The sequence below is a fragment of the Ursus americanus genome, chromosome X, assembly GCF_024610735.1.
Source record: "Ursus americanus isolate L20-20 chromosome X, mUrsAme1.1.p, whole genome shotgun sequence".
Lineage (NCBI taxonomy): Eukaryota > Metazoa > Chordata > Mammalia > Carnivora > Ursidae > Ursus > Ursus americanus.
In genome coordinates, this window is record NC_142164.1 from 77605427 (window position 1) to 77618477 (window position 13051).

Here is a 13051-nt window from a genome sequence, read left to right on the forward strand (position 1 = left end):
CATTTTAACAGTATTTGTTCTAATCTATCAGTATGGAATCTCTTTCCATTTCTTTGTGTCATCTTCAGTTTTTTCATCACTGTTTTATAGTTTTCAGAGTACAGAACTTTTACCTCTTTGGTTAGGTTTATTCCTATGTATCTTACTATTTTTGGTACAACTGTAAATGGGATTGGTTTCTTAATTTCTCTTTCTGCTGCTACATTATTGGTGTATAGAAATGCAACAGATATCTGAGGCGCCCGGGGGGCTGAGTTGGTTAGGTGTCTTAACTCTTGATTTCGGCTCAGGTCATGATCTCATGGACCTGGTATCGAGCCCCACATTGAGCGTGCTTAAGATCTTCTCTCTCCCTCTCCCTCTGCCCCTCCCTTGACTTGTGCTGTCTCTCTCTCTCTCTCTCTCTCTCTCAAATAAATAAATCTTTAAAGAAGAAAGAAATGCAACAGATATCTGTATATTGATTTTGTATCCTGCAACTTTACTGAATTTCTTTATCAGTTCTAGCAGTTTTATGGTAGTCATTTGGGTTTTCTATATACAATATCATGTCATCTGCAGATAGTGAAAGTTTTACTTCTTCCTACCAATTTGGATAGCTTTTATTTTTTTGTTGTTGTTTGATTGCTGTGGCTTGACTTCCAGTACTATCTTGAATAAAAGTGGAAGAGTGGACATCCTTGACTTGCTGCTGACCTTAGGAGAACACTCTCAGTTTTTCCTCATTAAGTATGATGTTACCTGTGGGTTTTACATAGATGGCCTTTATTAGGTTGAGGTATGTTTCCTCTAAACCTATTTCATTGAGGGTTTTTATCGTAAATGGATGTTGTACTATGTCAAATGCTTTTTCTGCATCTATTGAAAGGATCATGTGGTTCTTATTCTTTCTCTTATTGATGTGATGTAATATGTTGATTGATCTGCAAATATTAAACCACCCTTACAATCCAGGAGTAAATCCCGCTTGATTGTGGTGAATGATTTTTTTAATATACTGTTAGATTCAATTTGCTAGTGTTTTGTTGAGGACTTTTGCATCTTTATTCATCAAGGATAAAGGATATTGCCCTGTGGTTCTGTTTTTTAGTGGTGTCTTTATCTGGTTTTGGTATCAGGATAATGCTGGCCTGAATGAATTTGGAAGTTTTCTTTCCTTTTCTATTTTTTGGAACAGTTTGAGAAGAACAAGTATTAACTCTTCCTTACATGTTTGGTAGAATTTGCCTGTGAAGCCATCTGGTCCTGGACTTTTGTTTGTTGGGAGTTTTTTGATTACTGACTCAAGTTCTTTGCTGGTTATCAGTTTTTCCAAATTTTCTATTTCTTCCTGTTTCAGTTTCAGGAGTTTATATGATTCTGTGAATTTATTAATTTCTTCTAGGTTGTCCAATTTGTTGCATATAGTTTTTCATAATATTTATTCTCCTATAGTTGTTCATATTTCTGTGATGTTGATTATTTCTCCTCTCTCATTTGTGAATTTGTTTATTTGGGTCCTTTCTCTTTTCCTTTTGCTAAGTCTGGCTAGAGGTTTATCAATTTTATTAATTTTTTCCAAAGAAACAGCTTCTGGTTTTGTTGATCTGTTCTTTTTTTTTTTTTAGTTTCTATATCATTTATTTCTGCTCTAATCTTTATTCTTTCCTTCCCTCTGCTGGCTCAACGTTTTGTTTGTTGTTTTCTCTAGCTTCTTTAGATGCAAGATCTGGTTGTTTATTTCAGAGTTTTCTTGCTTGTTGAGGTACGCCTGTATTGCTATAAACTTCCATGTTAGAACAGCTTTTGTGTGAAAACACAAAACCATTGTGTTTTCATTTTCATTTGTTTCTATGTACTTTTTTATTTCTTCTTTTATATCCTGGTGGAGCCATTCATTGACTAGTTGCGTGTTATTTAACCTGCATATATTTGTGGTCTTTCCAGATTTTTTCTTGTGGTTGACTTCTAGTTTCATAGCGTTATGGTCAGAAAAGATGTGATGTATGACTTCAGTCTTCTTGAATTTGTTGTAGCTTGTTTTGAGAGCTAATATGTGATCTATTCTGTAGGTTGTTCAGTGTGCACTTGAACGCGTATTCTGCCGTTTTGGGATGGAATGTTCTGAATATATGTGTTAAATCCATCTGTTCCAGTGTCATTCAAAGCCATTGTTCCCTTTTTGATGTTCTTTTTAAAAAAAAATATTTTATTTATTTGAGAGATTGAGAAGTGAGAGAGAGCAAGCATGAGCAGTGGGGAGGGACAGAGGGAGAGGGAAAAGCAGACTCCCTACCGAGCAGGGAGCCCTACACAGGGCTATATCTCAGGGCCGTGAAACTATGACCTGAGCCAAAGGCAGACGCTTAACTGACTGAGCCACCCAGGTGCCCCGGTGTTCTGTTTAGATGATCAGCCCATTGCTGTAAGTTGGGTGTTAAAGTACCCAACTATTGTATGATTATTGATTATTTATATTGGTTATAACTGTCTTTTTTGCTCATATGTTGGGTGTGTAGATATTTATAATTGTTGTATCTTCTGGTTGGAGATCCCCTTTATGATTATATATTGTTCTCCTTTTTCTCTTGTTAGTCTTTGTTTTAAAGTCTGTTTTCTCTGATGTAAGTATTGCTCCTCCATCTTTCTGTTGACATCCATTTTCATGATAGACATTTCTCCACTCCCTCATTTTCAATCTGTTTATGTCTTTAGGTCTAAAATGAGTCTCTTGTAGGCTGCATATAGATGGGTCTTATTTTTTTTTATCCATTCTGTGCCCCTATGACTTTTGATAGGAGCATTGAGTCCATTTACCTTCGAAGTAATTATTGAAAATGTATCGTCATTTTATTCTTTGTTTTGTGGTTGTTTCTGAAGATTTCCTCTGATCCTTTATTGTTTTTATCTCTTTCATCATTTGGTTATTTTCCTTATTGATATATTTGGATTTTTTCTCTTTGTTCTTTACATATTTATTAGTGGTTTTTGATATATGGTTACTATTAGGTTTGTGTATGACATCTGCATGTAGCAGTCTATATTAATTTGATGGTCGTTTAAGTTTGGACCCATTCTTTACTCTTCTCCTCCCCACATTTTAGGTATATTTTGTCGTATTTCACATATTTGCATATTTTACATGTTTTCCATTTATTTTGTGAATACCTTGCCTGAATTTTTACAGAAATATTAATTTTTACTGCTTCAGTTTCCTACCTTTATACTTTCACTTTTGGTCTCTCCTTTCCACTCAAAGAGTCCCCTTTAATATTTTTTTACAGAGCTGGTTTAGTGGTCATGAACTCCTTTAGTTTTTATTTGTCCAGGTAACTCTTTGTCTCTCCTTCTTTTCTGAATGGTAGCCTTGGTGGATGGAGTATTCTTGGCTGCAGATTTTTCTCATTCAGCACTTTGAACCTGTCATGCCACTCCCCTCTGGCTTTTAAAGCTTCTGCTGAAAAATCCCCTGCTATCCTTTTGAGGTTTCTCTTTTATGTTACTATCTTCTTTTGCCTTGCTTTTAAAAATTTTTAAAGATTTTATTTATTTATTTATTTATTTGATAGAGGGAGGGAAAGAGAACAGAAGCAGGGGGCACTGCAGAGGGAGATGGAGAAGGGAGCCCGATGAGGGGCTCAATCCCAGGACCCCGGGATCATGACTTGAGCTGAAGGCAGACACTTAACCAACTGAACCACTCAGGTGCCCCTTAAATTTTTTTCTTCATCACTATTTTTTTTTTTTGCCAATTTGATGAAAATATATCTTGGTATGGATCTCCTTTTGTTGATTTTGTTGGGTGTTCTCATGCCTCCTGGATCTGGGTATCTGTTACCTTCCCCAGATTAGGGAAGTTTTCAGCTATTACTTCTTCCAGTAAATTTTCTACCCCCTTTCCTCTCTCTTCTTCTAGGACTCCTATAATATGAATGTTATTACATTTGGTGGAGTCACTGTGTTCCCTAAGTCTATTTTCATTTCTCATAATTCTTTTTTCTCTCTTGTTCAACTTGATGCCTTTACATATTCTGTCTTCTAGGTCACTAATTTGTTCCTCTACTTCTTCCATCCTGCTCTTCATCCCATCAGGTGTGCTTCTCATTTCATATATTGAGCCCTTTATCACTGCTATGTTATTCCTTATCTCTGTGTTAAGGGTCTCACTGATGTCCTCCATTCTTTTCTCAAGTCCAATGAGTATGTTTGTGATCATTACTTTAAACTCTCCATCAGGCATGTTATGTATTTCTGTTTTGCTTAGATTTCTGGCCGTGGCCTTGTCCTGTTCTTTCATTTGGGATAAATTTCTCTGTCTTCTCATTTTACCTATATTTCTGTGCCTGTTTTGTTTCTCTGTTTTAGGAAAGTCAGCTGCATCTTCTATTCTTGAGGGTAATGGCCTTATGATGAAGAGGTCCTGTAGTGCCTTCCCCAGGAGTGTCCCTTATTCCCCAGGGCCTGGTGCTTACAGGAGTGTCTCCAGTGTGTGCTGTGTATGCTCTTATTTTGTCCTAGCCACTTTATCTTTCAGGCCAGTTGTTTGCAGAGGCTCTGTTTGTGTGTTGTGGGCAGTATTTGCTCCTTTGCCTGAATGTGGCATGTTTTAACTAGGTGTGCCCTGGTCCGTTTGTGAAATGAGACCTGTTCTCACCACCGCTATAACTAAGGCTCTGCAAAACTCCTGAGTAAGGAAGCATTGTGTGAGCAGGGTTTTGGGCCAGTCTTCTGGGGGGGAGGGGCCCACCAAGGTGGGATAGTGGCAATGGAGACTGGAAACAGAAGTTCCATTAGCATGTGGGAGAGGCAGGGCTTGGTGTAAGCATGTCAGGTCGGGATTGTCAACATTGTGCTGGTTCCTGTGGTGGCCTTGTGCTTATACTTAGGGTCAGGGGGAGGAATTGGCTCCGCCTAGTTCTTTTCTTCCCGGAGGTTTCTCTCCCTGAACACTGCCTCTCTGGGATATGGTCTGAAATGAGCAAATAACCTCCCCACTGTGTACCCCAGGTGCTCTTCATATCACTGTTGCCACACTGTATACTCACAGGTTGTTTGTCTGCCTGTTCTGCAAAAGTAGCACAATGTCCTCTGGGCTGTATCCCAGTCAAGCCCAGTGACCTTAAAACTCCAGACTTTATGCCCCACTGGTTGCTGAAGTCTGAAATTTGGCCCCTCTTGCTTTCCAAACCAGTTGGTATGGGGATTTGTTTTCCCATGCACTCCCCTGTGTGTTAGTCTGTCTAACCATTTTCTGTGACCACTGCTTCCTTCCCACCCCAGTGGCCACAATCTGATTCTCTCCCCAAACACGTCTCCACACTTTTACCTTCTTCAGTGTGGCCTCTTCCCTACCTTTAGTTGTGTAGTTGTTCTTCCAGTCTTCGGGTCAATATCTGATGTATTTTGGATGATTTGGTAGTTATCTGGTTGTATTTATGGGACAGGTGAGCGTAGGGTCCTCCTACTCTGCCACCATTTTCCAACAAACCACTACCACATTTTTTTAAATCGTATTTTCATTTTTTATTCTTTCTCCTACCCTGTTCCTGTCTCTCCTACTCGGTCTGTTTATGCCCTTTTGAGTTCAACACATAAACAGGTATATTTTGAGTGAAAATTGTTTGTTAGAAGTTTTATTTGAACACATTAATAATATACCCAAAAACAAACAAGATAAAATTGATCAAGAGCATCCTCTGATTAAAGGTTCCACAGAGGTCCATCAATGACAGTGTTTTTCTTTCAGTCCCACTACTGTCAGGTGATTGCCAGATAAATACATATTACCTCAGTTTTTCATAACTTTGAAAAACATCTTTATTGAGATATAATTCACATACCATTAAGTTAACCAGTTTAAAGTGTACAATTTGCTTTTTGTATATTCTCTGACATTATATTTCTAATTTATTTTCTTTAAACTCATTCCGTCTTATTTTATAATTGGAATTTTTCTAGAATTTTACCATCATAATGGAATTATTCTAGACATCATAGAATTTCAGATGTTAATTCTAATTTGGGTTAAATACTGGGCTTTGAGAATCATGGAATAATGTTTTCTCTGAGAAATTGAATAGGACTTGCTTTTGCTTTTTTTCCTAATAACTAGTTTGAATCCTGATATGGCAGCTGTGAAGGAAAACATCAATACCCCTGATAACCCATGTGGAAATGGCAAACAAGATCGGATCAAACAAAGAAGAGCTTCCTGTCCTCGACCAGAGAAGGGGACTAAATTCCAACTTACTGTCCTTCAGGTCAGTGTGTAAATATTATTGGTTAAGTGTGTAGAGGTCTGTGTTGACAGGTTGGGGCCATGTTGCTTCAGACATGAGTGTAGAGCATTGTGAAATGGTAACGTCTCTTTCATTAAATTTTTTTTCTGTTAAAAATACGTACTAGGAAATATAGATCAAATATTAGGAAGAAAATAAAAATCACTTTTACCACCTGTCAGAGATAGTTCCTATTAATGTTTTAGTTTTCATCTTTTTTTCCTCTATGTATATGTAGTATTTTACATTATTAAGGTTGTAACAGTACTAGTAATAGTAGCAAATTTATTATATTCTTTTGTGGTAGACACCCCAAATGTTATGCATTTGTTTTATCATTTAATCCTTCAGTAACCCTGTCTGATAGATGTCAGTATACTCATCTTTACAAATGAAGATGCTGAAAATTAGAGAGGTAAAGTAATTTGCCTACGGTCATTGAATTAGCAAGTGATAGTCAGATCCAAATCCAGTTCAGACTTTAAAGCTGATATTTCTAACCAATGTGGTATACGTTTTGGATGGATGCTTAAACCTATACATATAATTTTGTATTCTTCCTTTTTCTTTTCCTGAACACACATACATGTACACACATACACACATATATGTTAATTTTATTAAGTTTTTTTTTTAAAGATTTTGTTTATTATTTGACAGAGATAGAGACAGCCAGCGAGAGAGGGAACACAAGCAGGGGGAGTGGGAGAGGAAGAAGCAGGCTCATAGCAGAGGAGCCTGATGTGGGGCTCGATCCCATAACGCCGGGATCACGCCCTGAGCCGAAGGCAGACGCTTAACCGCTGTGCCACCCAGGCGCCCCAATTTTATTAAGTTTTTAATTTTAATTCTGGTGTAGTTAACAGACAGTGTTATATTAGTTTCAGGTGTACAATATAGTTACTCAAGAGTTGTGTACATTACTTAGTGCTCATCATGATAAGGGTAAGCTTTAATCCATATCATCTATTTCACCCATCCCCCATATACCTCCCCTGTGGTAAACATCAGTTTGTTCTCTATAGTCTGTTTCTTGGTTTCTCTCTCTCTCTCTTTTTTTTCAATTTTTCATTTGTTTTGTTTCTTAAATACCACATATGAGTAAAATCTTATGGTATTTGTCTTTCTCTCACTTATTGCACTTAGCATTACACTTTTGAGCACCATCCATTTTGTTGCAAATGACAAGATTTCATTCTTTTTTATGGCTGAATAATATTTCATTATATACACACACACACACACACACACACACACACACCCCACATCTTCTTTATACATTCATCAATTGATGGACACTTGAGTTGCTTCCATATCTTGGTTATTGTAAATAGTGCTGCTGTTAACATAGGGGTGTATATATCCCTTTGAATTAGTGTTTATGTATTCTTTATGTAAATACCCAGTAGTGTGATTACTGGATCATGGGGTAGTTCTATTTTGAACTTTTTGAGGAACCTCCATAGTGTTTTCCACAGTGGCTACACCAGTTTGCATTCCAAGCAATAGTGCATGAAGGTTCCTTTTTTTCCACATCCTCATCAACAACTGTTTTTTCTTGTGTTGTTGATTTTAGCCATTCCAACAAGCGTGAGTTGATAGCTCATTGTAGTTTTGATTTGCGTTTCTGTGATGATGAGCATCTTTTAATGTGTCTGTTGGCCATCTGAATGTCTTCTTTGGAGAAATGTCTGTTTGTGTCTTCTGACAACTTCGTAGTTGGATTACTTGTTTTTGTTGTGTTGAATTATATAAATTCTTAACATATTTTGTATATTAGCCCTTTATCAGATATGTAATTTGCAAATATCATCTCCCATTCCATAGGTTGCCTTTTAGTTTTGTTAATTGTTTCCTTTGCTGTATAGAAGCTTTTTATTTTGATGTAGTCCCAATAGATCGTTTTTGCTTTTGTTTCCGTCTTCAGGAGATATAACTAGAAAGAAGTTGCTGATGCTGATGTCAACAAGTTACTGTTTGTGTTCTCTTCTAGAATTTTTGCAGTTTTAGGTCTTACATTTAGATCTTTAATCCATTTTGAATTTGTTTTTGTGTATGGTGTCAGAAAGTGGTGGAATTACATTCTTTTGCATGTTGTTGTCCAATTTTTTCCAATGCCATTTGTTGAAGAGACTGTCCTTTTACCATTGGATATTGTTTCCTGCTTTGTTGAAAATTAATTGATCTAAACTTGTGGGTTTAATTCTAGATTTTCTTTTATCTTTCATTGATCTGTGTGTTTATTTTTGTGCCAGTACCATAGTGTTTTGATTAATATAGCTTAGTTGTATAACCTGATGTCCAGATTTGTGATGCCTCCAGTTTTGCTTTTCCTTTTATTTGTATTTTTTAAAGATTTATTTGTTTGTTTATTTTTTGAGAGAGAGAGAACACACATGAGTGTGAGTGGAGGGAGGGGCATAGGGGGAGGGAGAGAGACAGGAGGAGGAGGAGCAGACTGCCTGCTGAGCATGGAGCCCAGTGTGAGGTTCAGTCTCACAATGCCGAGATCATGACCTGAGCTGAAATCAAGAGTCCGACGCTTAACCAACTCAGCCACCCAGGCGCCCCTGCTTTTCCTTTCAAACATTGATTTTTGTGTATATGTTCATCAGGGATATTGACCTGTAGTTCTCTTTTCTAGTAGTGCCTTTATCTGGCTTTGGTATCAGGGTAATGCTGGCATCTTAGAGTAAATTTGCAAGTTTTCCTTTCTTCTCTATTTTTTGGAATAGTTTGAGGAGAATAGGCATTAACTCTTCTTTAAATGTTTTGTAGAATTCGCTTGTGAATCCATCTGGACCTGGACTTTTGTTTGTTGGGAGTTTTTTGATTACTGATTCGAGTTCTTTGCTAGTTATCTGTTCAAATTTTCTATTCCCTTGTTTCAGTTTTGGTAGTTTATATGTTTGTAGGAATTTATCCATTTCTTCTAGGTTGTCCAATTTCTGGCATGTAGTTTTTCATAATATTCTCTTATGATTGTTTGTTTCTTTTTTTTTAAAGATTTTATTTATTTATTCGACAGAGATAGAGACAGCCAGCGAGAGAGGGAACACAAGCAGGGGGAGTGGGAGAGGAAGAAGCAGGCTCATAGCAGAGGAGCCTGATGTGGGGCTCGATCCCATAACGCAAGGATCACGCCCTGAGCCGAAGGCAGACGCTCAACCGCTGTGCCACCCAGGCGCGCCCTCTTATGATTGTTTCTATGTGTGTTGTTGGTTGTTATTTCTCTTTGCTCATTTGTGATTTTATTTATTTGAGCCTTTTTTCTTTTTTTCCTGTTAAGTCCTGGTAGAGGTTTATCAATTTTATTGATTTTTTTTTTTCATAGAGCCAGCCCTTGCTTTCACTGGTATATTCTATTGGGTGTTTTTTTTTCAGTTTCTGTATCATTTATTTCTGCTCTAATCTTTATTCTTTCCTTCCTTCTGCTGGCTCAACGTTTTGTTTGTTGTTTTTCTCTAGCTCCTTTAGATGTAAGGTCAGGTCGTGTATTTGAGAGCTTCTTGCTTGGTGAGGTACACCTGTTGCTATAAACTTCCGTGTTAGAACAGCTTTTGCTGTATCCCAGAGGTTTTGGACCATTGTATTTTCATTTTCATTTGTTTCTATGTACTTTTTTATTTCTTCTTTTATTTCCCGGTTGAGCCATTCATTGACTAGTTGCATGTTATTTAACCTGCATATATTTGTGGTCTTTCCAGATTTTTTCTTGTGGTTGACTTCTAGTTTCACAGCATTGTGGTCAGAAAAGATGCGTGGTATGACTTCAGTCTTCTTGAATTTGTTGTAGCTTGTTTTGAGAGCTAATATGTGATCTATTCTGTAGGTTGTTCAGTGTGCACTTGAACGTGTGTTCTGTTTTGGGATGGAATGTTCTGAATATATGTGTTAAGTCCATCTGTTCCAGTGTCATAAAATGCCAATGTTTCCTTGTTTAATTTCTGTTTAGAGGATATGTCCATTGATATAAGTTGAGTGTTTAAGTCCCCTGCTATTATTGTATTATTATCAATAAGTTCCTTTATGTTTGTTATTAACTGTTTTATGTATTTCAGTGGTCCCATGTTAGGTTCATAAATATTTACAGTGGGAATGAAGCATGAGAGACTATAGACTCTGAGAAACAAACTGAGGGCTTCAGAGGGGAGGTGGGTGGGGGAATGGGATAGGCTTGTGATGGGTAGTGAGGAGGGCACGTATTGCATGATGCACTGGGTGTTATATGCAACTAATGAATTATTGAACTTTACATCAAAAACCAGGGATGTACTGTATGGTGACTAACATAATATAATAAAAAAACATTAAAATAAAAAAAATAAATATTTACAGTTGTTATAGCTTGGATTGTCACCTTTATTATTTGTCATGTCCTTTTTTGTGTCTTCTTACATTTTTGGTTTTAATGTCTAGTTCGTCTGATGTGTGTATTGCTATTCCACTTTCTTTTGACATCCGTTGGCATGATAGATGCTTATCCATCCTGTCACTTTCAATCTTCCTATGTCTTTAGATGTAAAATCGGTCTCTTGTAGGCAGCATATAGATGGGCATTGTTTTCTTATCCATTCTGTTACCCGATGTCTTTTCACTAGAGCATTTATTCTAGTTATTACATTGAAAGTGATTTTCAATTACATATCTATTAGATATGTATTTATTGCATTTTATGACTTGTTTATGGCTGTTTCTGAAGATTTTCTCTAACCCTTGTGTTTTTCTCTTTCATGTATTGCTGATTTTTTAATGATATCTTTGGATTTCTTTCTTTTTATCTTTGAATATTAGTGGTTTTGACATATGCTGTAATGTTTGATATTTGATAAATTTGATATAACATCTGCATTATTGCAGTCTATATTAGGTTGATGGTCATTTAAGTTTGAACCCATTCTTTACTCCTGTCCTCCCCGTGTTTTAGGTATATTTTAGTTCACTTTATCCTTTTTTTTAGTGAGTTCCTTAACTGATTTTTTACAGAAATACTCATTTTTACCACCTTTCTGTTTTCTACATCTCTACTGTCACTTTTACTTTTAAAGATTTATTAATTTATTCATTTGTTCGTTTTGGAGAGAGAGCGAGCACACGTGAGTGGGGGGAGGGGCAGAAAGCGAGGGAGAGAGAATCTCTAGCAGACTCCCTAGGGGCTAAACCTCACAACCCTGAGATCATGACCTGAGCCGAAATCAAGCGTCAGACGCTCAACTGACTGATCCACCCAGGTGTCCCATATACTGTCACTTTTGCTTTCTTTTTTCTGCTCAGAGTCCTTTTGAATATTTCTTGCAGGGCTGGTTTAGTGATCATGAACTGCTTTAGTTTTTGTTTATCTGTGAAAGTCTATCTCTTCTTTTATACAGAATGATAGCTTTGCTGTATAGAGTATTCTTGGCTGCAGATTTTTCCCCTTCAGCACTTTGAATAGATCATGTCACTCCCTTTTGGCTTGCAACGTTTCTGTTGCAAAATCTCCTGCTAGCCTTATGGTTTACCTTTGTAAGTTAAGAATTTCTTTCGTCTTACAGCTTTTGAGATCTTTTTCTTTGTTACTATATTTTGCAAATTTAATTACAATATATCTTGGTATCAGTCTGCTTTTGTTTATTCTGTTGGGGGTTCTCTGTGCCTCCTGGATCTGGATTTTGCTTCCTTCCCCAGACTGGGGACATTTTTAACTATTATTTCTTGAAATAAATGTTCTGCCCCCACCCCTTCCTCTCTCTTCTTCTTTTGGGCCTCCTGTTATTTTAATGTTATTACATTTGATGGATTCACTGAGTTCACTAAGTCTATTCTTTTTTTGCATAGTTCTTTTGTCTTTCTCTTGTTTAGCTTGATTCCTTTCTACTACTTTTTCTTCTAGGTCGCTAATTCATTTATCTGCTTCTTCTGTCCTGCTGTTCATTCCATCAAGTGTGTTTCTCATTTCATTTATTGTGCCCTTTATCTCTGCTATGTCTTTCCTTATTTCTGTGTTAAGGGTCTCACTCATGTCTTCCACTCATCTCAAGTCCAGTGAGTTTCCTTATCATTTTTTGCATTCTCTATGAGGTATGTTACTTATATCTCTGGCTATGGCCTTGTCCAGTTCTTTCAGCTGGGATAAGTTTTTGTGTCCTCATTTTTTCTGGCTTTCTATGTCTGTTTTTGTGTGTTAAGAAATTCACCTGTGTCTTCTGCTCTTGAAAGTAGTGACTTTATGGGGCGCCGGTGTGCTGTAGTCAGTTGGGTGTCCAAGTCTTCGTTTCAGCTCTGGTTGTGATCTCAGGGTTGTGAGGTGGAGCCCCATGCTGAGCTCTGCATCAGGCTCCCTCATTTTAGGAAAAGTCCTCCAAGTCAATCCAAAATCAGTATGAACATATGTCTCCTGTTTTCCTCCGGCTTTGTGTGAACTTCCATTTTTATGTTGCCTCTCCACAGCTTGCTGTCTCTTTAAGGGTGACAACCCAGCTATCACTTGCCCTCCTGGCTTGCCCAGTGCTGAGTCAGCTGACCTCCAAAGCTCCAGGTTCTAAGCCCCACTGGTTTTACAGACTCATGGAATTCAACCCCTCTGGTTCTTAAAGCCATACCTTATGGGGGTTAGTCTTCCTTGAGGACCTGTTTCTCAGCAATCTTTGTATGTACAGCTAGTCCCTCCTGCAGGCAGCCTTCTTCATCTCTGACCTTCCTGACCTTTGAGGTGAAGATTCTTCCCTTTATTTAGTTGTGGAGTTTGGTTTGCCAGTCTTTGGATCACTCTCCAGTTTATTGACTTGGATGTGGATGATACCTAGTTGAAAACA

General features: G+C 37.4%; 1 protein-coding gene across 1 annotated transcript in view; it reads left to right on the forward strand.

Moving 5' to 3' along the window:
• The window catches only part of WNK3 (WNK lysine deficient protein kinase 3), a 160951-nt gene that overhangs the window by 109895 nt on the left and 38005 nt on the right, over positions 1-13051 (forward strand). The window contains exon 12 of the mRNA XM_087860373.1: positions 6092-6239. Coding sequence (XP_087716499.1) covers positions 6092-6239 — 148 coding nt within the window. The remainder of the gene's footprint in view (positions 1-6091; positions 6240-13051) is intronic.